Source organism: Rhinopithecus roxellana, chromosome 4, assembly GCF_007565055.1.
Source record: "Rhinopithecus roxellana isolate Shanxi Qingling chromosome 4, ASM756505v1, whole genome shotgun sequence".
NCBI classification, from domain to species: domain Eukaryota; kingdom Metazoa; phylum Chordata; class Mammalia; order Primates; family Cercopithecidae; genus Rhinopithecus; species Rhinopithecus roxellana.
This window is the reverse complement of record NC_044552.1, coordinates 29,838,916-29,862,212: the sequence shown is the minus strand read 5'-3', so window position 1 is coordinate 29,862,212 and position 23,297 is coordinate 29,838,916. Positions and strand designations below refer to the sequence as shown.

Sequence of the window (23,297 nt, the reverse complement as noted above, 5' to 3'; positions counted from 1 at the left end):
GTGATGAAACAGGGATGTAAACTCTCATGGTCTAAGTCCAGAGCCCATGTTCCTATCCTAGAATGTTAGTTAGATCTCAGGGGAGCCTAGAGAGTTCATCACACACAAACCCTTTACTTCCATGGTACTGAAGCTGAGGTCCAGAGATGGCTGGTGACCTGCTCCAAGTCACAGCACAAGCTTAAGTCAGAGCCAGGCCCAGAACCCACGAGTCCCAACACCAAGGCCATTGTTTAATTTTCTGCCACACTGGGCATCCTCTGTTTAGAAACTCCACATCAGTTCACTAATCTTTAAAAAGAAAAAATGCCAAATTTGGAATCCTGTGGACAATTTGGTTAAAAATAGAACTGTATTTGACTTAAGGTTTGGCAAATTAGAACAAGTTGTTTCCTTTTTTGTCAAAACCTGATGATAAGCTGGTTCCAACTCTTTTATTCATCTCAGTGGAAACTCCAGTGTGTATAATATTTTTTAGTTCTCAGGAAATAAAAGGAAGAATGTAAGGTCAGAGCCGGGATGTACCGAGATGACTTCCAACCCAAGCTCATGACCCAGAAATGCCTTATTAGTAACGTTTAATCATGTCCTGTGTAACACAAGCCTTGGGAAGTCTCTTGGAGGAGAAAGTGTGCAGGTTACACCACCTCCTAGCTGTGGGACCCCATGACTTGGCCCCTAGCGAAAATTAAGCAGCACTAATGGACGGAAACACATGGCATGAAGTGGGACTCTGTGAGAACAAGTTCCCTCTCCCCTGGTCTCTGCACCTTCCCTGTTGGGCCTCTCTGGGGCAGATATGCAGCCAGCATCCAGTGCAACAAGCAGTGCCGACCTTGCCCACACCCATCCTGTTTCAGAAGATCAAGTTCTTCTCAAAAGGACTCAGTCTTTTGGGGGGGGGAGGTTTGCTTAAATTGAAAAGTTGGCCAGGTTCAGTGGCTCACACCTGTAATCTCAGCACTTTGGGAGGCTGAGGTGGGCGGATCACCTGAGATCAAGAGTTCAAGACCAGCCTGGCCAACACGGCGAAACCTTGTCTCTACTAAAAGTACAAAAATTAGCTGGGCGTGGTCACATGCACCTATAATCCCAGCTACTCAGCAGGCTGAGACAGGAGAATCGCTTGAACCCAGGAGGCAGAGGTTGCAGTGAGCTGAGATCGCGCCACTGCACTGCAGCCTGGCCACCAGAGCAAGACTCCGTCTCAAAAAAAAAAAAAAAAAAAAAATTGAAAAGCAATTTTGGTGCAGCATTTAAGACACCTAAAGAATAAGGTTATAAAGCATGAGCCCGAGTCAAGCAGGGTTTGAATTCAGGCTCTGTCACTTCCTAACAATGTGTGTGGTTACACAACTTCCTTACTTCCTTTTGTCTCGATACAATAGACATAATAATAACAGCCTTCCTCAGAGGGTTGCTGGAGGAGTAGATGAGGTGCTGCATGCAGAGTCCCGAGAACTATGCTGTCGCCCAGGAAGTAAGTTTTGCAGGTTCACCAGAGCCTTGTCGGGTCCTTCAATCTGTTCTCCGCTGCATTTTTTTCTTTCTCCTTTACTTTTTTTTTTTTTAACCACCTCCCTCCCTCCCTCCCACAGCATTGTTCATCTGAGTGTTCAGTGTGGATTACACCAAACATTTTCTCTGCTTCTTTTAAGGGTGTGGACAATCAGGCAAGTGACTGCATGTGACAACAGAGAGAGGGCATGGCACACGGTGGCAGATGAGCCCGGGACTGGAGGCAGATCTGGGTTCCAGTTCCGGCTCTACCAGCAGCACCCATGTGTCCTTCTGTTCTCTGGGCTCAATTTCCTGTTGTAAAATTCAAAACTTGGAAGAGGTAAGTGGTTAGTCACTCCTGAGACATCCCAGATAATCACAGCCATCCAAAAGTTGGCTCGGGAGCCTTGAGTAACCAAGACTGGAGGAAGCAACAGTTTAGTAAAGGTTCAGAATCCTGTGATTAGAGCCCAAGAATGAAATACTCTTCTAAGATCTTCTCTCAGACCAAAAAGAGCTAATTAGGAAAGAATGGTGGCATTCTCTCGGGCAAACTGAAGGAGCCCCTGGGCTTCGCCCTCATACCTGCCTCCTCGACCCTCCTCTAGCCCACTTGGACACAATGCAACTTCCACCTTCTACTTTTTTCCAGATACTATGGTAAACCTGCTCTCAGATCCTTCTCCATACCCAGGAAAAAAATCGTTCTTCAACTTTACACTTTAATGAATATGCACTTACTATGTACCAGATACTCTTTGGCTGCTAGGGCAGAGTAGCAGGGACGTAGCCCCTGTCCCCGTGGGGTCAACATGCTGGTGGGGGCGTCAGAGGTAATAAAACAAGCAAGTAAGACACACAGTAGAGCAGGCAGAGCTGGCGGAGAGCTGGATCTAACTGGATTGGGGTTTTGCCAAGCGAGTACAGTCCAGCTTGGGGTGCAGAGGGGAGAGTATAGAAAAGGTAGGGACTAGAATAATTAACCCTGGAATTTAGGCTGGTAAAGGAGGGAGTAGGGATTGGAACGGGGGTGAGGTCAGTAGACTGTAGGGCCCTGAGGGGGCGATGGCTTCAAGGTAGGAGCCAGAAAGAGGTTTGACAGTGGCTTCTCTGGAGGGCTCAAGCTTGACCGTGAACCTGAGTGCTGAGCCCCAGAAGATCACTGGGGAGAGGAGGTCAAAGAACTAGGAGGCCAGGGCACCATCGGCGGGGCTGGTAGGTGGATGGTGAAACCAACATGCAGGGGGCAGGAGGAGCTGGAGAGAGGACATGAGATGGGAGCTAAAATCTGCAGGGAGTGCAGAAAGCAGAGACAGCAGTAAGCGCACGGAGGCTGGTCCTGAGTCTGGGATGGGGCAATGGAGTTCGAGAAGACATATTTAAGAGTACTATGTAATTTTACATGTGGGAAGAACCTTTTGTTTTCATAATTAGAACTACAGAAAGGGACAGAGCTGTTTATGTCACGAAAAGCAGGCCTGAGCATTAGAAGACTGAGAAACACCTGGCAGGATCTTGTTTCAACAGGGCTCAAAGCTATGGGCGAAAAGGATGGAGTTCGAGTTGTGCAATTGTGAGTGACTCGAAGCTGGGTGGGAAGGCGTCTAGTTTCTTATGCGTAAAGGACCTTCCTGTTGTCTCTGAAATCATACCAAGTAGATCACCACCATTTCAGCAGAGGCTCGAATTATATTGATAATGACAATTTATCAGTATCATATAACTAATGTAATTGATTGATAGGAGGAATTAAGAACATGGGATCTGGCCGGGCACGGTGGCTCACACCTGTAAGTCCAGCACTTTGGGAGGCCAAGGTGGGTGGATCACTTGAGTTCAAGAGTTCAAGATCGACCTGGGCAACATGGCCAGGCAACATGTAAAAATACAAAAATTAGCTGGGCGTGGTGGTGGATGCACCTGTAATCCCAGCTACTTGGGAGGCTGATATGGGAGAATCGTTTGAACCTGGGAGGCAGAGGGTGCAGTGAACCAACGACTGTACCACTGCACTCCAGCCTAGGTGACAGAGAAAGACCTTGTCAAAAAAAAAAAAAATCCAAAACCGTGGGATCTGTTTAAACCCTGGCTCTGCTCCCTGCTACTCGTTATCCTCATCTGTGCGCAGGGGTGATACCAGCCCCTACCCCTCTGTTTCTGAGAAGTAGATGAGCACATATGTGCACAGAGACCTGCCTGCAGTGTTGTGAGGGCTCGCAAAATGTTGGCTAGATATCCTAATCTTTCTCATGTTTGTTGGCAAACAAAAACAGGCTGAGATGGCCCTGTGCCATTGGTATTTCTGTGTGTGGAATAACAAGACAGTATAAAGCGGAAAAGCAGGTCCTTCCTTGACTAATTGCATTTCAGCAGCCGCTGGGAGGCAGTGTGGAGGGGCGGGGCGAGGAGTGAGACTGTGTGGGGAGTCAGGGGGCCTGGATTTCCTCCTCAGCCAATGAGGCCAAGGCCAAATCAGGATGTTCCTGAGCCCCTGTTTGCCCACCTGTAACGTGGGGATGACGGTTCCTGCCAGGTACCCACAAGGCTGTTGTGAGGACCGAATGAGGAAATGCTCCTTGAAGGTAAATGACAATGCCCCAGAAGAGCAGATGCAGCTCCCCACATGCTGAGCGCCCACCTACTGTGTGCTGGGCACAGGGGCAGAGCCACCCACCCCTCCCCGTAGCAGTGCCCAGAAGGCAGGACCAGCATCCAGAGAGTCAGAGTTGAGACAGAGTTTAAGGGCCTGCCAGGCATACCTCCCTTGCCAGGAATGGAAATAAAGGAAAATCTTGAGTTCTTTCAAGGGAAATTCCAGGCACCTAGCTAGTCCTGAGAGTAAATGAACATGATAAGCAAGAAGGTAATAATAGCTTTTTTAAGAAAATAGCCAAGGAAGTTAGTCACAAAATACTTAGTTCCCTATTGAAACTTAAGATAACATCTTAATGTACGTTTCTGAGTTGTTTTTCAGAAACCCGGGCCCCCATCAATGGAAAATGCCATCCACTAGCACGGAGACTTCAGCTGGGAGCCGAGGACTGAACTCAGACCACCATTCTTTGTTCAACATTTCTTCCTGAGGGGCCTGGAGGAAGTCACGCCCACAGGCCAGAGCTCAACATTCCTTTCTGCTGACCCCAGGTTTTTAGACAAAGCTTTGCCTCCTTAACCAATCACTAATCAGAGGGTCTTTGAATCCACCTATGACCTGCGGGCCCTGCTTCAAGATGTCCCACCCTTTTAGGTCATACCGATGCACAGCCTCCATGAATTGATTTATGACTTTGCCTGTAACCTCTGCCTCCCTGCCTTTAAATACCCTTACCTGTGAGCCACTGAGGAGTTCGGGACTTAAGCATGGGCATGACTCTCATTCCTTGGTGCCCTGCAGTAAATACCTCACTTTCTCTTGCTGCAAATCCCAATGTCAGTGCTTGGCTTTGCTGCACCCGGTGGGCAGACCCAAGTTTGGCAACAGAGTCTGTGGGAGAAAGTGCTGTCAGAGGAACATGCTTGAGCAGCCAGATTATAGAAGAAAGAAATGTCATTATGGTTAAGTCTGCGAGCAGATTTGAGGAGAAGGTAATGAGTGGCACCAGCATCTCCCCTTCTAGGGTGTTATCTGACAGATGTGTTATCTGACAAATGTGCTGCTCATGCCTTCTGCACCTGAAGTCAGGGATGCTCACACAGAATGGGTTGTAACTGCGTAAGGTCGGAAGCCCCCTCTACATCAACCAAATAGAGGATAAGTTGAATATGCAGATAATAAAGCAGAATAAGGAAAGGCTCTTTATGAACTGATACAGAAAGACTACCAATAAATACTAAGTTAAAAGAAAACACACAAAAAAACCTCAGTGCCAAACAGTACATATAGGATGCCATCTTTTATTATTATTTTTTTTTTTTGTCTAAAAAACGGCAAAGAATATCTATGAAATATACTCATCTATATAGGAACAGAATATTCTAAAGCTAGTTGCAAGAAACGAGTACCCTTAGTTTTCTCTAGGAAGGAAACTGGGAAATAGTAGGAGGAGGATTATCACGGTATATCCTTTTGTACCCTTTGGTTTTGCGACCATGTAAATGCAATATCTAAGAGAGAGAGAGGAAGGAGGAGGAGGAGAAAGAGGAGGTGGAAGAGGAAGGGAGAGAAAGAAACACTGCATGGGCTCTAGAATCAGATGGACTTGTGAATTCCAGCTCCACTACTTCCCAGCTGTGTGACCCTGCCCAAGCTACTGAGCCTCTCTGGGGCTCACTCTGTGCAGGAAAGGGGCATGACAATTACATAATGCCTCCAACCCTTGTGGACTGTTGGGAGATTGAGACTAATGAGTTTAAAGCTCTTAGCTGGAAATGGTTGCTATAGATGTTTAGTCAGCCCTGGCTTCCCACTCTCCAGACCGGCTTCCAAACTTCCTGGAGGGCACATGCAATTCATCTTTTTGTTTCTCATGCAATGCCCCAGGCACCAGCCCATGGCAGTCCTTATGCCTGCAGGATACCACATCAAAGCAGAGTTGGGGGAGGTGAGTATCTTGAGTCAAATGCGATACCAGCCCCCAGGCTTCCTCCCAGAGCAAAGCCCCCTGCAGACTAACTGCTGGGCTCTCTGGTAATAGGGTCCTGCTCTACTGAACCCCACATCCCTTCATCCTGGGCGGCACCTCCTTCCTCAGATGAAAATAGCAATTCTCAAACACAAGTGTGCATCTGAATTTCTGGTGCAGGGCCAATTCCTGGGCCCACCCCAGGACTTCGTTTTGCCCACTGAGTTCTCAAAGATGGAGCGCTTGCCACCTCTCGGGCAGTAGGTCCCACACCCTTTACAATCCACATCTCTCCCCACTTACACACTGGTTCCCAAACATGTCCAAATCTTTCCTCCCTCACTCTCCATGCTTCTGATTTTGCAGGTCTCTCCTTCAAGAATCTTCACACCATCCCCTACCATGCATTCATGCACATTTTCCCACTTGCCTATACAATGCCTACCTTGATAGAAGCAGCTCAATCATCTCCTCCTCCAGGACGCCCTCCGATGTGGGCTGCCCTGCAATGTGGGCTCCCGTCTGGCTGATTTTGTGTCTGTCATAGCCTCTTCATAGCTGCTTGAATTAGAATTATCCTTGATAACAATGAAAGCTTGGACTAGTGAGTGCATGAATGTGAGTGGTTTATTAACATTGGCCCTCATCTGCCTCACACCCACAAGAGGTAAGTGTTATTGTCCCTTTTCATAGAGAAAGAAGCTGAGTCTGAGGGATGTCAGAGGGTTTGCCCAGGGCATGGCACATAGAGGATGGGTTGGGATTTCTCTGCCTTTACCTGTTTTTTTGTTTGGTTGGTTGGTTTTGTGTGTGTATCAGAGGGTTTGCCCAGGGCATAGCACATAGGGGATGGGTTGGGATTTCTCTGCCTTTACCTGTTTTTTTGTTTGGTTGGTTGGTTTTGTGTGTGTATCAGAGGATTTGCCCAGGGCATAGCACATAGGGGATGGGTTGGGATTTCTCTGCCTTTACCTGTTTTTTTGTTTGGTTGGTTGGTTTTGTGTGTGTGTGTGTGTGTGTCTGTGTGTGTGTGTGTGTGTGTGTTACTGTGCCCACTTTTGAGACTAAACACTCTCTAGAGTGGCGGTCAGTTTATTTTTCTCTCTTTCAGGGCCAGGCAAAGTCTAATCCCTCAGTTAATACTAACTTGAATTCTCGAGATGGGGATGTTCATAAGAAGGTTGTCTGGCAGTGACTGGGGACGCTGAGCAGGGAGGATTGCTTGAGCCTAGGAGTTTGAGACCAGCCAAGGCAACATAGCAAGACCCTGTCTCTACAAAAAATATAGATGGGCATGGTGGCGAGCAGCTGCAGTCCTAGCTATTTGGCAGGCTGGGGCAAGAGGATCACTTGAGTCCAGGAGTTTGAGGCTACAGTGAGCCATGATTGCACCACTGCTCTCCTGCCTGGGTGACAGAGCAAGACCCTGATCAAAAAAAAAAAAAAAAAAAAAAAGGAAGAAAAGAAGGAAAGAAAAGGAAGGGAGGGAGGGAGGGAGGGAGGGAGTAAAGGGAAGAGAGAGAGAGAGAAAGAAAGAAAGAAAAAGAAAGGAAGGAAGAAAGAAAGAGAGAAAGAGAGAAAGGAAGAAAAAAGAGAAAAAGTAAGAGATGCCGGATAGAGACAATTCCTGAGGAGTCTATGTGGAGGTGGGGGTGGCTTGAAGGGACATGGGTGGGTGAGGAGCATCATCACCTGAGAGAAAAGATGGTGCAGTACAATCAGGACAGGACAGATGCCATTCTGACCCTGGGGCACTGATGGAATTAAGGGAATTTGTTGAAAATAGGGAGGCACAGGGCCAGGGGGAGCAAACACTATCTTTCCTTTTCTTCTAAGCATCTCAGGAAGTTCCTGTGAAAAGCCTACATGTCCACACCCCCATGTGCAGCTGCGCCCTGCTATCTATACACAAAGTTATGCATCGCAGAATCGACTGCAAAAGGCTGGAGCCCACTCAGTGACTATCAATAGGGAATGGGTTAAATTGACCACAAGATTTTCATATGACGATGGAACACTCTCCAGCCGAGAAAGGAGGAGGAAGTCCTCACTGCTCTGATATGGAATAGTCACCAAGATATATTTTAAGTAAAACAATGCAGCATGCATAACCAGGGAAATGAAAACTAACACCACAGTGAGTTACAATTTCACACAAAACTGTCTGCAAAATTAAAAAGCTGATAATTGCAGGTGTTGGTGAGGAAGTGGAGCCAGGGGAATGCTCAAACTACTAGCGGGTGTGTGAATGGTTATAACCACTTTTTAAAACTTTGGCATTATCTACTGAAGTTGACAATGTACTTTCCCAGTGACCTTGCAAATGCCCTAGAGAAGTTCTTACCCACCCCCCACCCCCCAACATTCCCCCCAACACACACCAGAAGAAACAATTAAGAACATTTGTACCAGCTCTGTTCCTAGAAGCCCAAAATTGAAAGCAATCCAATGTCCTAAAATAGTCCAGTGAGGCCAAGCACAGTGGCTCATGCCTGTAATCCCAGCAGGCATAAGCCACCCTTTGGGAGGCTGAGGCAGGAGGATTATTGAGGCTGAGAGTTCAAGGCCAACCTGGGCAACACAGTGAGACCTCGTCTCTATAAAAGAAGTTTTACAAATTAGCCAGGTGTGGTGGCTCATGCTTGTAGTCCCAGCTAATTGGGAGGCTGAGGTAGGAGAATCGTTTGAGCCCTGGAGGTTGAGGCTGCAGTGAGCCATGATTGCACCACTGTATTCCAGCCTGGGCAACAGAGTGAGACCCTGTCTCAAAAAATAAATTAGAAAACAATAATAATTATTATTAATAAACAAAATAGTCCAATGAAGATAATCATAGTATCTCCGTGCAATGGAATTCTATACAAGAGTGAAAATGAACTAACTCCAGACATGCATATCAGTACACTGAACTTCAGAACTATAATTATGGGTGAAATAAAAGCAAGCTGTAGAAAACTATTCTGTTCATAATCCAAAAAAGTGAGGCGGTATACCATATTAATGTGTTATATATATTTATGTCCGTTTTATCTGTTTATTACATTTATCCTATTTAGTATAAAAATATAGCATATTTATCGTAATCTATTATAAACAAGCAGTAGGATTATAAAGAGACAAAAAGGGCAGGATAAGCGTAAAGTTCATGGTAGTATTTAGGGGAAGAGGAGGTGGGGCTGGAGAGAGGTACATGGTTTCAAAAGCCCAGCTTCTTTGTCTAGAACAGGGCGTGGGTACCCATGCTGGCCTATTGTATTGTGAGTGTGTTTAAAATGTATATATATTCTATACTATTTTTGTATCTACTCGATATTTAATTTTAAAATTTTAAATGAGGCCTAGAACAGTATAAAAAGTATGCTACCATTTGTAGAGAGAAAGGGGACATGCACATCACTCGTGTGCATAAAGTGTCACTGGAAAGTTACACATGCAACTGGTGAAACTGGTTTCCTCTGGGGAGGAGAACTGGGAGGCTGGGGACAAGGAGGGACAATAAATCAATTGAACTTAAAAATCACAAAATTTAAAGAGAAGGAGACAGGGGAAGGAGGAAGAGAAGGGAGGGTGGAGGGGAGAGGCCAAGTCCTGGTCCCGGGAGGGACAGGGAGCAGAAAAAGGAGGACTGGCCAGGCTCTGGCTATCAAAACCTGTGTGTGTGCCACAGGCACGAGTGGAGCCAGAAGCCTGAGGGCCCGCCCAGGAAAGCCTGTGTCCTCCGCACACAACTCAGGCCTAGACCCAGAGGATGCTCTTTCTTGTACCTGAGGATGGGGCCGGCTTCAAACAGTTGCCCAGGTTGACCCTGGCTCTGCAGTCTTTTGTTTCCAGAGCTCTGCTTCCAAACGAGGCTCCCTTGGGTCTCTTTCCCTGGCCCTGCCTTCTTATCTCCAACCTTCACCCCACCTGTGATCCAAGCGATTCCTTTGAAGTTGCTTCAGAGTCTTCTGAGCCTTCATCCTTGATGACTGAAATGTGCGTCTGTGGCACCAAGGTCAGCCAGCAGCAAGTAGGCCCTTTTCATCTCCTTTTAAACCTTGTCCTCAAGGACTCAGTGTCCTTGCTGTATTGCCTTATCAAAACCTGCTCACACATCCTTTGTTCACACTGGGATACCAGTCACTTAAAGGAAAACAGGCCCACTCTAACCAGGGTCACTGCCATGTCCCCAAGGATCATGCCCTTGAGAGGTAAAGCATGAAGCACTAAGGGTAGAATTTTGGGCATCAGCCAGTAGACAAGGACACAATGGGTGCAATGCGCAGGGGTCCTTTCTAACACCTCAGGACACAGGCTGAGGTCTGTATTCAAAAATGGGTCCCTCAGGCCTGGCACAGTGGCTCACGCCTGTAATCCCAGCACTTTGGGAAGCCAAGGCCAGCAAATCCCTTGAGCCCAGGAGTTCGTGACCAGCCTGGGCAACATGGCAAAACCCCATCTCTACAAAAATTACCAAAATTAGTCTAGTTGGGCATGGTGGTGCACACACCTGTGGTCCCAGTTATTTGGGAGGCTGAGTGGGGAGAATCGCTTGAGCCCCAGGAGGCAGAGGTTGCAGTGAGCTGTGATCGAGCCACTGCACTCCAGCCTGGGCAACCGAGTGAGACCTTATCTCAAGAAAACAAAAACAGAAAATAAAAAAGCAACCGTCGAGCAGAAGTGGGTCCTCAGAGCCCGATGGCAGTGACGGGGAGGATGAGGTGGGAAAGGTTGTGTTGCTCTGAACTAAAAAGGACTGCCCAGTGTGACCCTATTTCCCAAACAGCCCATGCAGGGATCTGGGTGGCACCATAGTACGGAAGTGGGTGCTACGAGAAGCCCGGGCTGCACAGCCAGGTGCATTCATGCCCTGGCGTCCAGGACAGGATCAGCAGCAAATCCACTCCAGGGAGCTCTCCCCCGTCACTATCCTCTCAATCAAGATTCCCCAGTTGAAAAGCACCTTGGCAGTTCCTAACTGTCCCTCTAAAGCCAGAAAGTACTGTAAAGGAAAACAGAGGCCTTGCTGCACAGTGGAGCTTAATGGAAGTCACTCAACAAGCGGATCTGGAGCAAACGCCACAGGCCGGCAGTACTGTGTGTTGGCACAGATGTGGAGGAACTACACTCTGATATGGCTTGGATATGTGTCCCCACCTAAATCTCACGTTGAATTTTAATTCCCAGCGTTGGAGGAAGGGCCGGGTGGGAGGTGATTGGATCATGACTCAGATCTGGTTTTTTTTTTTTTTTTTTTTTGAGACAGAGTCTTGCTCTGTCACCCAGGCTGGGGTACAGGGGCGTGATCTCGGCTCACTGCAAGCTCCACCTCCTGAGTTCACGCCATTCCCCTGCCTCAGCCTCTGGAGTAGCTGGGACTACAGGTGCTCGCCACAGCACCTGGCTAATTTTTTGTATTTTTAGTAGAGATAGGGTTTCAACATATTAGCCAGGATGGTCTCGGTCTCCTGACCTCATGATCCGCCGCCTCGGCCTCCCAAAGTGCTGGGATTACAGGGGTGAGCCACCGCGCCCGGCCAGATCTGGTTGTTTTAAAGTGTGTAGCACCTCCCACTTTGCTCCCTTCCTCCTGCTCTGGCCATGTAAGATGTGCCTGCTTCGCCTTCCCCTTCGGCTATGATTCTACGTTTCCTGAGGCCTCCCCAGCCATGCTTCCTATATAGTCTGCAGAACCATGAGCCAATTAAACCTCTTTTTTTCTTTATATAAATTACCAAGTCTCAGGTATGTATTTATAGCTGGGAGAGATCAGACTAATACAGGTGGGGAGCTGTGCAAGATCAGATGAATACAGGTGGGAATGTAAACTGAACACCAAATGGGAAACTGGCAGAATCCACTAAAGCTAAACATATATCTGCCCCATGACCTAGTAATTCCATTCCTGGGACATACAAGCACTTATGTCCATCAAATGACATGTACAAGAATATTCACAGCAGTGTTATTTATAACAGCCCTAAACCAGAAATAACCCAGTGCCCATCAGTAGGAGAATGGATACACAAACTGCTGTGTGTTTGGATGATGGACTATTACTCAGCAACAACAAAAAGCAAACTATAGCTACATGCAAAACAGGGTGGAGCTCAGAGCTATATTGTTAAATGAAAGAAGCCAGACACAAAAGAGCACAAGCTGTGTGATTCCATTAATCTGAAGTTCAAGAACAAGCAACACTAACTCACGGCAATGCAAGTCTGGATGGTAGTTACACTTGCAGAGGGGGTCCTGACTGGGCGGGGCCATGAGGAACCTTCTGGGGCACTGGAAACATTCTGTATTTTGGTCTGGGTCCCAGTTTCATGGGTGGGTATACATACAAACACTCATAGAGATTAAACTTAAGATTTCTGTGCCAGAGTTACTGTATGTAAAACTATGTCTAAAACATGCAAATACTCAAAGTTCCAGCTCTGTTCCTCCTGCTCCCGACCTGACTACTCCAGTAACTGGTCCTGCCCTCGGAAGCATGTTGTATCTGCTGTGGAGTGATCTTCGTTCCTGAATGCTGATGGCTGTACCCGAAAGCAGAGGTGGGAACTTCTCAATCAAGAGGAGAATTATATGGCCATACGGTAGCTTCCTCACTCATTAGGTGTTTGTACATGGGGCAGAATTTGGTCTAGGACTGAATTCCATGGAAATTGACCCAAGAGAGCAAAGTTGTCAGGATGAAGATACGTAGCTCCCATCTAATTTCAAATGCTATGGAGACTAGCGATATTTTAACAAAACAGAAAAACAAACAGGCAATGCTTGGTTTAGGCCAGTCCACAATCCACAGCAAGCGAGAAAAAGCCCGACTTAGGCTGAGGAGGCGTGGGGAGGACTTGCATTCCAGTTGCACCATGAACTTCCACAGTCATGTCAGAGAGCTAACAGACTTCTCAACTACTCAGTACAAGAAACTAAAATACATGCTCTACCTAGAAAAACAAGAGACCATAAGGAATTACATTAAAATGGTAATTTCTGCGTGGTCAGAATAAGGGTAGTTCTTAATGTCTCCTTTGCACTTAAAAATTTTCCCACATTACGTACAAAAATCCCCACAAATTTTATAATCTTTCATGACCAGCTTAGATAAAATCTCTTTCAGGTGTCACCCAGGACTGTGAAGCTGGAGGGAAGGGGTCTACCCCTGGGTCCTTACCTGACACTCCCTGCCCATGAGGAACCATCAAAGTCGCATCCCCAGTATGGCTTCTGCATCCCCCAAAGGGACGAATACCAGGCAAAAGGAAGAGGAAGGGATTGAGACACGGCTTCAGGAGTTCAACTGAATCCACCCTCTTCCAACCAGCCTTACGGGTGTCAAGCAAAGGACACAAAATGATCTCGGAAACAGCACCACAGCCCTTCTGAAATTTGGGGACAACTAGCTTTTTTGACGCTGTGTAGCCTGTGATGGGGGTAGAGCTCAGTAATAGAGTGTTTGACTGCGTGTAGCCCGTGAGTTCTGGCCTTATTATTAAAGTTGAAGAGAATATGTATGTATACGTACACACACACACACACACACACACACACGTTTTTTCTTTCTATCCCCGATTACCTTCTGCCACCCTCGAAGGGAAAGGGCAGACAGAAGGTCACCCCAGGTGCCAGTGAAATGGGAAAAGTTCCCTTATCCCCCTCGCTGGGCATGCCATGGGGTTGTGGCTCACTTCTTTGGTGCCCCATAGCTCAAACCCCTAGCGGGAGCATGCAGACAGGCAGGTCATGGGGAGCGTGGGCTCCGACCCCACTGCTGCGTCTAAGGTTTGAGTGTTTACAGCTCCGGAAGCCCCAGTGGGTGTGTGTTACAGTGTGCTCTTCCAGTTTAGCCACCCGCAGACAGCTTGTGTTAATCAGCTCAATTAGACCCTCTGCCTTATCACAAGGACAGAGGGCTTTCTGTATCCTGGGTTCTTGCCTTGGTGTACCAGAAAAATAGGATCACCTGTGGGCTTGCTTGGATGATGGGTGCAAGGTTTTATTGAGTGGAGGTAGCTCTAATGAGGTGAATGGGGAGGCCAGAGGGAGGATGGAGTGGGAAAGTGGTCTTCCCCTGGAACTGGGCTGCCCGGCAGCTGGACTCCGACCGCCCCCCCCCCCCCGCCCCTCCGCCAAATTCCACGTCTTCGTGCCGTGGATATCCTGTCCGCATCTGCTGGTGCCTTTCGGTGTGTTCTTCCGCTCCCGTGACCTCCAGCCGCCTGTGTGTGTGCCCGATAGGGTCTCGCGGTTTTTATAGGCCCAGGGTCGGGGGCGTGGCGGGTCAGAGTGGTCTTGGAAAATGCAACATTTGGGCTCAAAAACAAGAGTGCCTGTCCTCACCTAGGTCCGTGGGCCAGGCCTGAATGTCGCGCCCTCACCAGGGGCCCGGCCCTTCTCTCCCCAGCACTTCCCTGCCGCTCTCCCCTATCACCAGGGCGGAGCCAACACTCCCCTCCAGCTCTAGCCCAGCACGTAACTCCCTGGCCCTTCTTCCTCACCACAGGGTAAGAAACTTCTGCCCCACCTTTTGGAGAAACCACTTCCCTCCTCCAAAGACCTCCTTCCCTCATCCCAGCTTCAGTAGAGGCCAGATGGCTGCAGCCAGCAGGACCAGAAACCTGCACACTTACTGCCCTACTGCAGACACTGTGGGAGGCCTGCAGACTCCGGGTAGTCAAGGCCCACACCCTCCATCTCTCCTTCAGCACTGCTGCGATCTTGGCAGTCTTGCCACTAGCCCCTGCTCTTCTCTCAAAGTGAAGCTCAGAGCCTAGCCAGGTCAGGAGAGCCCATCTGACACACCGGCACATTCACACTCAGGTGCTAATGGCATCTAATACATTAATGGAAGCAGCCAAGCTGCCCAGGGATTTTGGCAAATGCTTTCAATGATTTTTTTTTTTAACTTGTTAGGAGAATGGGATTCTCTATTCTGAAAGTCAGAGTGTCTCCAACACACGTCCCAATATCACAGTATCATTTTAGACTTGAGTTCATGAATTTCAATTCCAACACTGATAAAATTCATTAAGGACACTTTTGCCTACTTTGAGTAATATGTAAGTCTGTGGAGAGCAGAAAGGGCTGGGTGGGTGCTGAGTTCTGGTCCAGCCCTGTCTTTTCCTGCTTTGTGATGCTGAGCACATCTGACCTGCCTCTCCCTTCCATCTGTGGCATGAGGGCTTGACATTCCCTGTGAGGCCCTCCCTGGAGAACAGACCCTTCAAAAGTGCTGTCTCTCCCTCTCCCCAATCCCAGACTTTAAATGTAAGGGGCTTTCCTCAGGTCTGTCCTTCGCCTTCCTTGCTGACCTTGGCCATTCTTCTAACTGCCCAGGTGGTCTCCAGTGTGCCCACATTTCTTTCATCTGCTCCCATCTTTCTCTTGAACTCTGGGCTCAACTCCCATCTGCTTGCTGGAGGTTTTTCTTAGATGTCCCATAGACAACACAAACTCATCAAAAAACTATACTTTCTCCTCCCTTCAAAACCCACAGTGATCCCTCCAGCAGCCACCCAGTATCCTGTCTTAACACTCCTGCTTTTTAACTTTGAGTTTAGTTAGTTGCCAAGCTCCGGTCAAGTCTCTGCCCTGTTCAAATCTTTCAATGAATGCTGCTACCTGCCATATATGAATGGCACCCACCTTGCCCTGTCTTCGGGATCCTTTATTACATGAGTCTCAGAGAGGCCCAGGGTCACACAGTGAGGGACAGTGACAGGGCTTTTAAGCCCAATATACTGCTCGCCACCTCGGCGGCTTCCAGTCACATGGGAGGTCAGCTAGTCACTGGAGCTGGAATATGCACAATCTCTCTCTGAGCCATGACTTTGCCTCTGCTTCTTAGCCTCGCGTGCTAAAATCCTACCCATCTGGCCACTTTTATTTCTAAAATGTTTTATAGAATGAGCTTGTAATTTCACCCTATTTTGTAAATATTTTGCGAATGTCTTTTTAATTCAACTTACAATTCATAAAGTCTTTCTTAACCCCATTTGTCAAGGCTTGAATTAACTGCTGCTTCTGAAAGCTTTCCCCAACCAAACATGTCTCTCCTAAACGCTTCCACATGTCTGAGACTCTCACACTGGTCTTATGCGGAGTTATGTGAGACGTATCTTATAAATCAGGTTGTGAGTGTCTTGAGACCAGGGCTGTGTGTCTTTGCAGCCCCAACACATAATACAAGGATTATCAGCACATTGGCCGTACTTTGTTAGGCCAAAACGAGAACTTCGACACTTTTTTGACTTCAGTGACAAGGCTGTCAAAGGCCCCATGGAGGAAGTGATCAAGAGACCCCTGAGTCCTCAGCCACACCACTGAGACAAGCATAGGAGCCAGGTAGGACCAGAATGGGATAGGAGTAGGGACAGGGGAAAAGCTATTCTATGCCCAGCAACTAAGTAGTTTGTCTCTGGGAACTCCCCTCTGCTTCTGCTTTTCAGGACATTCCCACCCAGAAATGCCAAAGCCACAGCCACTGAGAGAGGAACACGATACAGAATAGGCCAGTGGAGTCTTGAAATGCTGTGGAGTCCATAAAGAAAGCCTTGGTCAGATCCTTGTCCCAGAATTCTGCCACAATTTCTTAGCTGGCTGACCTTGGTCTTTTCATTTTGCTGGTCTGTTTCCTTGTCTTTAAAATGAAGACCAGGTAGGCTCAAGGATGCCTTCCAGCTTTAAGAGGAGTGAGACCTATATTCTGTGTATGTGCCCCAGCTACCCATCTATAGAATTAAAACAGCAGCAATGAAACAGGAGGTGTGAGCATCCTAGAGTCTCGAGTTCAGCAAGCTTGTAAGTAGGTGCCAGGTGTGTGCAAAGAGTCACTCTCCTTCTGAATGAGGAGCAGAGGCTCCTAAAGGAACATGGCCTCAGGGAAGGCGAGGCATGGGAAGGTAGGACAGACCTTCCAATAGCTACCAGAAGGTGCCAGCGCTGTGCAGGAGGGAAGCAAAGTCAGAGAACATCTTCACACTGCTCCCAGGGGTCCAAGAGATAGACAGAGGCTGGGCATGGTGGCTCCCACTTGTAATCCTAGCACTTTGGGAGGCCAAGCCGGGAGGATTGCTTGGGTCCAGGAGTTTGAGACCAGTCTGGGCAACACAGTGAGACTCCATCTCTACTAAAAACAACAACAAACACAAAATAGCTGGGCATGGTGGCACCTGCCTGTAGTCCCAGCTACTGGGGAGGCTGAAGCAGGAGGATCTCTTGAGTCTAGGAAATTGAGGCTGCAAGTGAGCTATGATCATGCCACTGCACTCCAGCCTGGGCAACAGAGACCCTGTCTCAAAAAAAAATAAAATAAAAATAAAAAGATACAGCCCTCACTAGCTAGGAAACTGCAACAGCTAAACAACCCCATTCTTAATGGTCCTGGCCTGTTGAAGAGGTGGCTGTAGGGAACAGGAAGAGAAGGGTAGGGGGTAGGTCCCTACTGATTAAACACAACACAGCAACTACTGCCCATTAGAACATTTATTTCTCAGAGAGAAAATAAGTTTCAGACAGTCATATTATAGTAGGTAAAATTAACTTTTGTATTCTTTACAAGCATAGATTTTTCTCTGTTTATTACCTCTCTTATACCATCTGTTATAAACAATTCTAGAAAGCAAATAAAGTCACTTTCTACAATAAATAGAGCATCATGTGCTTCACAGCAGACGCGACAGAGACACATAGGCCCCATGCCACAGCAGGATCTGAGCCGTTTCCCGTTCTAAAAGAGCATTTTAAAAAATGAGACTCAGAGAGAGAGACTAAAAGATTCAGATACTGAAAAATAAAGAGAGACTAAGAGAAAGTGTTGGGGGGAAGAGATAGACATAGAAAGAGAGGGAGAAAGTCCCAAGATCTTACAACACAGGTTTAGACAAAGGTCACAGAGTCCACAGCTGACCAACTACCTGGGGAGAGGGGAAGCACTGGCTCCTTTAAATCAACGACACTGTGTGGCCACACAATGGAGGACTCCAATAATGGAAACTATAGGCCTGAATAATTTAGAACAGTATTTTACAATTATATACACCATGTCCTTCCCTAGCCATATGCTGTATTGTTTTTATTATTATACAAAATCCAAAACCCCATCCTTTTAAGTTATAGTGTTTTGTTGGTTCCCTTTTAAACTCTGGCTCATGTCCCAAATGTATAAGAAGTTGTGGTGGTTGGTTGGTTGTATTTTTAAAAAGTCAAGTGTGTAAAAATGGCAGTGATCTCCCCAGTGACTTTGTTTTGTCCAAAACTCCCCTATGAAAAATTTAAAACAATTAAAAAGAATATCAGGTTAAAAATCAACATGGCAGTCAGCGGCCTGCAACTGGCCCTGCAACTTTGGTGCTCAGGAGGTGAAAAGAAATGTCTAGAGAACAGACACTGAAGCCTCTGAAAGTTGTGTTGGTTTGTCAGTCAGCATTCCCCGTTCACAGTTTTTTTCCTTCCATTTTTGAGAAGGTGAAGGTGGGGAGGGGGTTGAAGAGAAAGAAGGAAGGAGGCAGAGAGTTTGAAATAAAAGTAATGCATTCCCTGAAGTTGGGAAGTGGGAGTAGCAGAGGCTAGGCAGGGCAGGGAAGAGCACAGGCCAGGAAGATGTTTGGTGGCAGGCGCCATGCCATCCGGGTGGTGGAGAGTGAAGCTTAAGACTGCAATTGCAGAAAAAGTCCATGAGGAGAGAAGAGAGGAAAAAAGGGGGAAGAGGGCAGACCCCGCTGATGGGCACAGCTCCATCCCAACCACCCTCGACGTCCACGTGGACAGATGGACACTCGCACACCCAGCCTGACAGGAGCCCACTCTGGAGGCTTGGACCACCTCGTGGCAGCAAAGGAAAACAAGAGGGGACCCGCCTTGATCCAGGGGGCACACTCGCAGAGCTGGGAAGTTGTGTGGACAGCAAAAGGGAAGGTCTGTGGGTGGGAGGTGATGTCCTGGGGGAGGGGGTCACAGGTTGTGGGCTGGCCTCTGTCTGGGCCCTGAGGAGCCTGGCAGAGACACCACCTGGCATAGCAGCTGGCCTCAAGGGGAATGAGACATTAAAGAAAAAGACCAGTGTGGTGACGGTTTCTGTCAGTTTGGCACAAGAGAAAAAGAAAAGGTGAGCAATGGGTGCAGAAGATGGGACAGGGAAGAGGTGTGAGAATGGGCGATAAGCGGGAGAGACAGTGAGCTTGGGGAGATTCCCCTTGGGACCCTGGCATATCCACAGCATCTCTGGGATCAGTGTCAGAACCTCACCCGCCCTGAGGTGTAGTTAGTGGGAGTAGGATGGAGGGGGCCAGGCAGCCCCTCAAGAAGGAGCCCAGGACCTCTTGCCATCTGGATAGGGTCCATCTCCTAAGTTGGGCCCAAGCCTCACAGCTCTACTTCTAACTGGTTCTTCAGTAAAAAATCCCCTGAAGGACCTTGGGTGGGAGTTTTTGGCACACAGCAGGCCTGCCAGGAGAACCATGCAATTGGTCAAAACTGGGGCCTTGCCCCTAGTGGGGAGGAAGCCCAGTCCCTGGCCTACCATGAAAGGGGGAAGCTGCCGGCCATACATCTGGCAGGGGCAGAAGAGGCTTCTCTGTGCCCCGCGGGACGGAGGCAGGGCAAGCAGATGCAGGCCCAGCCCCGCCCTCACAGGTAGCTGGAAGTGACGAAGGAGTGGGGCCCCCGGACTCTGCTCAGGTGGATCATCGCACGGTCATAGGCCACCTGCACTGACTTGCGGATGCTGGTCTTGCGGCCTTCCAGCATCTTGAGCTTGTCCACGGTGTCTTCCACACCCAAGGGCAGGACTTTGTCCCTTGGAAGCCACTGCCTGAAATGCAAGCACAGTAAGAGGCTGGGCAGTAGTGGGTCTCATAGGGGGCTCCTGTGGCCCCACTTGGCCAGGACCAGCAAAACCAGGTAGAGACTACGGGGCAGAGGGAAGTAAATTGGGAGACTCCATGCAGGAGGCCACCAAGAACCTAGCAGGTCAGTGCAGCAAGCAGGATATGCAGGAGTAGGGTGGGGGAATGGCATGAAATCAATTTTGCAGCTAGGTCCTTCTCTGGGCCCTCACTGTTTGGAGAGTTGTCAGGGTCCATAGGCTAAGAAAGGCCCACCTGCTGCCCTCTGGGGCCAGCTGAGCCACCCTGGAGGGCTCTGAGCCTCACCTTGCCTTGGAGAATTAGGGGGCAATGGCTAGCAAGTACAGCTGATGCCAGGAACTGATAAACTGATCTGTGGTGGGTCCTGCACACTGTGTGTGTGTTTTTAAAGCTTCCCAGGTGAATATAACATGTGGCTAAGAATACAGCCTTTGGAACAAGATCTTGTTTTTTATCTCAGTTCTGGCTACAGGGTCTGGACTTTCCGAGCCTCAACTTCCTCATCTGCAAAATGGATTATGAGGGGACTAATGAAGACTTAAATGAGGATTAAAAGAGATCAGATATATAAAGCAATCTGCATAAGTACATGGAGTAAGCACTCAATGGCAGCTACTATTATCACTATTTTTATTAGCTAGTTCTCCCTCCTCACTCTATAGAAGCTAAGGTGAAAGCACTCTCTTGCTGGTGCTAAGAGAAACCTTAAGTATTGTAAACCATAAATGAGCAAGTCTCCTGTAGTGGACACTCCACTGGCCAGAACCCCCCTCAGGATGGAAACATGCTTCCCAGAAGCTACTGGAAGTGTGGGAAGCCGACAGGTTCTCATCTGAGTCCCTCACTAGGAATCACCCTCCACCAAGGAAGCCTCTGGCCCAGGCCACACCCCTCCCTCGGGGCAGTGGCATTCAATTACCAGTTGGCACAGGGCAAAAAGGCACAGCCCCAATTCCTGACATCTCTATCTTGTTGAGCCACCCAGCTCCAGATGTGCCCAATGGATGAGGTGAGACAGCAAGTGGGCTGTATTGCAACTTCTACCCAGTGCTGCATCACTCCCACTCCACAGCTCTCCTCAATAAGCCTCCTGATGCAAGTCTCGACCTCAGAGTGTTTCCCAGGGAATCTGATCTGCAACACCCCTCAGTTACTATTAACATGGCAAGTACAGGTCTGTTGCTGGCAAGTAATGCCTTCCCCTTCACCTGGGTGGAGACCAGGGTAACTGCATCCATGGCCCCTCTGTGTACCTCACTAGCACAGACCCCTGGCGTGCCCCTCAGCCCCCTCACAGCAGCACCCACTAACCAGGTGCGCTTGTTGTCAAAGAAGAGGACAAGGAAGAGCTTCTCTCCAGCCTCTGCCTGTTTCTGCTCTCCCAGCTTCAGCACGTCCAGCGGGGGGACAGGGATGGGAACGCCATTGTGCAGGAGGCCCTCCCGGGGCATCTTGGGATCGATGATCTGGAGGCAGAATAGAAGATGGGCACTCAGTGAGGGAGGCCAGGGTGAGCAGCGCCCCTGCTGCAGGACCAACTGCTGAAGCACCTACACCAGGGGAGTATCAGGTCTGAGTGGGATATCTTTGATGTGCAGACCAGACAGGCAAACCCCTTCCTCCAATGTCCCTTAGGACAGAAGAGTAGAGGTCACTTTTTTTTTCCTGCCAATTTCCCTTTAGTACCTTTGCAATTCACTTCAAATGCTCGGGGGCCTTCCCTAGGTACCACAGCATGAAGGCTCTGCGTCGGGAAGGCCATCCAGTTGGTTCTAACAAGGTCTCTGGTTACCCACTACCTTTCTGTCTGACTACAATCCTTCCTGATACATGGACCAGATATATTTGTGACACCTCCATGGTAAGATCAAAGAGGAGGCTCAGTGTATAGCTAGAGAATGAGCTTGGAGGTTGATGGAGAGGGGGGATGATGTGGGTGGAAACAAGGGCCACTGGAAGCATTAATCCTTGAGGCAACAAGCTCCACAAGGGCAGCAGCTGGGCCCTTCTTCAGGTTTGCTTCTGGCATCCAGCCCCGCCTTGCCTGGCTCAGAGAAGGCAGGTGCTCAGCAAAATGCCTGGCAGCATCAACACAACAATCAAAATCCAGGTCTAGTGAGCACTTTCAAAGTTTCCGGAGCTCCTAATTATTCACACATCATCTCATTTCAATCTCTTGCTGAAGTTTGCTGACAAGTGTTAGCTGATAGAGGAAAACACCAAGCACAGAAGCAGGATGTAGCTGGCTAAAACCACACTGGGACTAAAACCAGACAAGGCTTGGGCCTCCACAGCCCACTGCCTCCTACGCAGCCCCTGCTTCCAGAGCAGACAGCTAATAGCTCTGGGAGCAAAGACTGGGAACTTACTGAGGAAGCAGCCTTCTCCAGAGACAGAGCAATCTTACTTCCCATATGCTGTCCCATTGGGCCCCTTCTCATAATAAACTGCTCTCATTATTTACCTTTGCATGTCTGCCAATTTCACGACATCCCTCTTAAGATAAGCAGCTGAAAGCAGTTGTTCTGGTTATGCGTTTACTCTAAGGAAGAACCACCTTACCCCACCCACCAGGTGTGTAATTTGATCAAAACTCTCTCTCCCAGCCTGTCTGTCCCTCCTGGGATTGAAGTAAAGAGTCCTAACAAGAACCACCATACAAGCCCGTGTAAGCTTCCTTGATTACCAAACAAGACAGTGAGGCTACTCTGATATGCTTCCTCTTGACTAAGGCATGCTGGTTCCTGCCTTGGAACCCAGGGTGCTTGCAGAGGGTAGATTGTGAAAAATTTCCTGAGGGCAAAAGCAAGGTGGATAAGTCTGCCATCTGAGGAGAGCTTTTGTGTCCCAAAATAATAAATGGTCCATTCATTCAATGAATACTATGCAAATGTAAAACAACATGGTAACAAAGCTTGTGATAAAACTTAACATAAGTGTACATACACTATTATTACAACTATAATATGAATATGTGAACAATAAATAGAAAGAACGATACAAAATGCTTGGAGTCAACACTAGAATGGTGGGGTTTGTGTTGTTTTTTTCCCCGTTTTTCCAAACTTCTATAATGCAGTATATTACTCTTACAAAAAAAAAAAAAAAAAAAAAAAGAAAAACTGTTTAAAAGACAAGGAAAAAAACAGACAAGAGCCAGAAAAAATTAAAAACTTTATATCCACTATCTATGGATGCAAATACATACTGAAGAATGCATAGGAAAAAGACTAGGAGAGCATACACCAAAATAAAAACACAGGTTGTGTTCAGGTGGTGGCTGAATTTTTTTAATCATGACAGAAAATGTATAATTAAGAGGGTAATTAAAAAAAAAAAGATGAATTTTAGACTAGTGTTTTTGCATTGTGAGGTATTCTGTTTGTTT

The 23,297-nt window shown here is 48.0% G+C and overlaps 1 protein-coding gene and 1 long non-coding RNA gene across 6 annotated transcripts in view; one reads left to right on the top strand and one right to left on the bottom strand.

Moving 5' to 3' along the window:
• The first annotated feature begins 1,386 nt into the window (after window positions 1-1,386).
• On the top strand, window positions 1,387-13,544 carry LOC115896931. 2 transcript variants are annotated; one of them, XR_004056857.1, is made up of 5 exons: window positions 1,387-1,480; window positions 1,659-1,840; window positions 4,475-4,644; window positions 12,471-12,598; window positions 13,165-13,544. It is a non-coding gene; the product is annotated as an uncharacterized LOC115896931 (long non-coding RNA). The 2 variants fall into 2 exon arrangements; XR_004056858.1 differs by having other exon boundaries at window positions 4,464-4,644.
• Window positions 13,545-17,510: 3,966 nt separating this feature from the next.
• Window positions 17,511-23,297, bottom strand: part of BRPF3 (bromodomain and PHD finger containing 3) — a 36,213-nt gene continuing 30,426 nt past the window's right edge. For all 4 annotated transcript variants that reach the window (XR_004056855.1, XR_004056856.1, XM_030928989.1 and 1 more), the window contains 2 exons: window positions 21,221-21,375; window positions 17,511-19,854 (listed from right to left, as the gene is read on the bottom strand). Coding sequence is in view for 2 of the 4 variants with exons in the window: in XM_030928989.1 (XP_030784849.1) it covers window positions 19,671-19,854; window positions 21,221-21,375 (339 nt within the window). In the remaining 2 variants the exon portion in view is untranslated. The remainder of the gene's footprint in view (window positions 19,855-21,220; window positions 21,376-23,297) is intronic.